At 60.7% G+C, this 2095-nt stretch overlaps 1 protein-coding gene across 1 annotated transcript in view; it reads left to right on the top strand.

Moving 5' to 3' along the window:
• Positions 1 to 1879, top strand: part of prkd2 (protein kinase D2) — a 38188-nt gene extending 36309 nt beyond the window's left edge. The window contains 2 exon segments of the mRNA XM_079731516.1: positions 1075 to 1160; positions 1576 to 1879. Of these exon segments, the coding sequence (XP_079587642.1) occupies positions 1075 to 1160; positions 1576 to 1800 (311 nt within the window). The 3' untranslated portion in view covers positions 1801 to 1879.
• Positions 1880 to 2095: the final 216 nt, after the last annotated feature.

The following is a 2095-nucleotide window of genomic DNA, read 5'->3' as shown; positions in this document are numbered from 1 at the left end:
GGGGCCCCTGTTCAGGTTCAGTGTGTGACACTGAGGGGCCCCTGTTCAGCACTCACTGAGGGGCCCCTGTTCAGTACTGACTGAGGGGCCCCTGTTCAGCGCTCACTGCGGGGCCCCTGTTCAGCGCTCACTGCAGTGGCCCCTGTTCAGCGCTCACTGTGGGGCCCCTGTTCAGCGCTCACTGCAGTGGCCCCTGTTCAGCACTCACTGCAGTGGCCCCTGTTCAGCGCTCACTGCAGGGCCCCTGTTCAGCGCTCACTGCAGTGGCCCCTGTTCAGCGCTCACTGCAGTGGCCCCTGTTCAGCGCTCACTGCAGTGGCCCCTGTTCAGCGCTCACTGCAGTGGCCCCTGTTCAGCACTCACTGCAGGGCCCCTGTTCAGCGCTCACTGCAGTGGCCCCTGTTCAGCACTCACTGCAGTGGCCCCTGTTCAGCGCTCACTGCAGGGCCCCTGTTCAGCGCTCACTGCAGTGGCCCCTGTTCAGCGCTCACTGCAGTGGCCCCTGTTCAGCGCTCACTGCAGTGGCCCCTGTTCAGCGCTCACTGTAGGGCCCCTGTTCAGCGCTCACTGTAGGGCCCCTGTTCAGCGCTCACTGTAGGGCCCCTGTTCAGGGCTCACTGTAGGGCCCCTGTTCAGGACTCACTGTAGGGCCCCTGTTCAGCGTAGGGAGGTGGCCAGTCCTCCAGCTCAGGATGTGGCTTGTGGTATCGCTCTGAGCCTGGGTTCCCCTGAGGGCTGATAAGCGATGTGAACCAACGTCTTATGGGCATTTCCCTTACACAGGTCACTACTTCCCATTACCCATCAAAATGTACTCAATTCAAATTCTAATGAACGCAGAGTTCTGCAGTAGTCCAGGTGGTTAAAGGGAGCTTTGGGCCAGCTCCCTTTAGAGACTAAAGGACAGAGCAGAGGAGGGACCGCCAGAGGGGCTCCATTCAGCTCAGTGTGAGCTCCCCCTTGATGGAGCGTTGTGGCTCATCAACACAGGGTTAATGTTTAATGTCTGGTGTGACTGGCGGTGGTTTGAGAGCTGGGTGATGCTGACGTGGCGACCCTCTCTCCTCTCTGCAGCGATCGACCTGATCAACAACCTGCTGCAGGTGAAGATGAGGAAACGCTACAGTGTGGACAAGAGCCTCAGCCACTCCTACCTGCAGGTAAACACACACACACGCACGCACACACAGGGATACCACACTCAAATATTATCAGAAGGTCAACACAAAAGCTATTTGGCCCCTGAAGCCAGAGCCTGAATCTAACGTTGTGTTGTGTGAGCTGAACATAAATTAAATCATGTCTCAGCAGAGCCCACAGAGCCAGGCAGATTGAATTCCGTCCTGACTGATGTGTCGGGCCCCTCGCAGTCTGAGGAGCAGAACATTAGTGGGGCTCTGTTCTGCTGAGCGGCAGTAAATACACGCTCACCCGCTGGTGCTGCTGAATACACCAGCTAGTGTTGAGGAGACCGGGAGCTACTCTGCCATAGTCAACCTGAGCAGAGGCTCCTGGGCCCCACTGCCGGGCCCCTGAGCCAGGCGCCATCCCCACTGACCTCCTCTCTCCGCCCAGGACTACCACACCTGGCTGGACCTGCGGGAGCTAGAGTCCAAGCTGTGTGAGCGCTACATCACCCACGAGAGCGACGACATCCGCTGGCAGCAGTTCGCCCGCGAGAACACCCTGCCCTACCCCGCCCACCTGGTGGCCCCGCCCCCCGCCGGGATGGGCTCCGACGACGAGGACGGAGAGGACGGCGACATGCAGGGTCTGACCGAGAGGGTCAGCATCCTCTGAGCAGGGTCTAGGTCCAGCTCCTGGGGCGTCAAGACCCGGACCCTTTGGTGGAGCTCTGGCCGGAGGAGGGGGGGGGGGGGGGGGGGGGGGGCAGAGAGATTAAAGGACAGGGGACAGGCGGTCCTGAGTGTTCTCAGACCCCTCGCTCCTCGTCTGCAACATGAACTCACTGAACGCTGTCGCTGTTCTGCCTCCGGTTCCTCTGATCACTAACGCTCCGCTCTGAGCGGGCCGACTGGTGTGGTGACGCCTGCCCCCCCCATTTAGGGGTCGGCCCCCGGCTCCCACTGGTCCT

This window comes from Pollachius pollachius (genome assembly GCF_949987615.1).
Source record: "Pollachius pollachius genome assembly, chromosome: 3".
In the NCBI taxonomy this organism is placed as follows: domain Eukaryota; kingdom Metazoa; phylum Chordata; class Actinopteri; order Gadiformes; family Gadidae; genus Pollachius; species Pollachius pollachius.
This window is presented reverse-complemented; position numbering and strand designations above follow the sequence as displayed.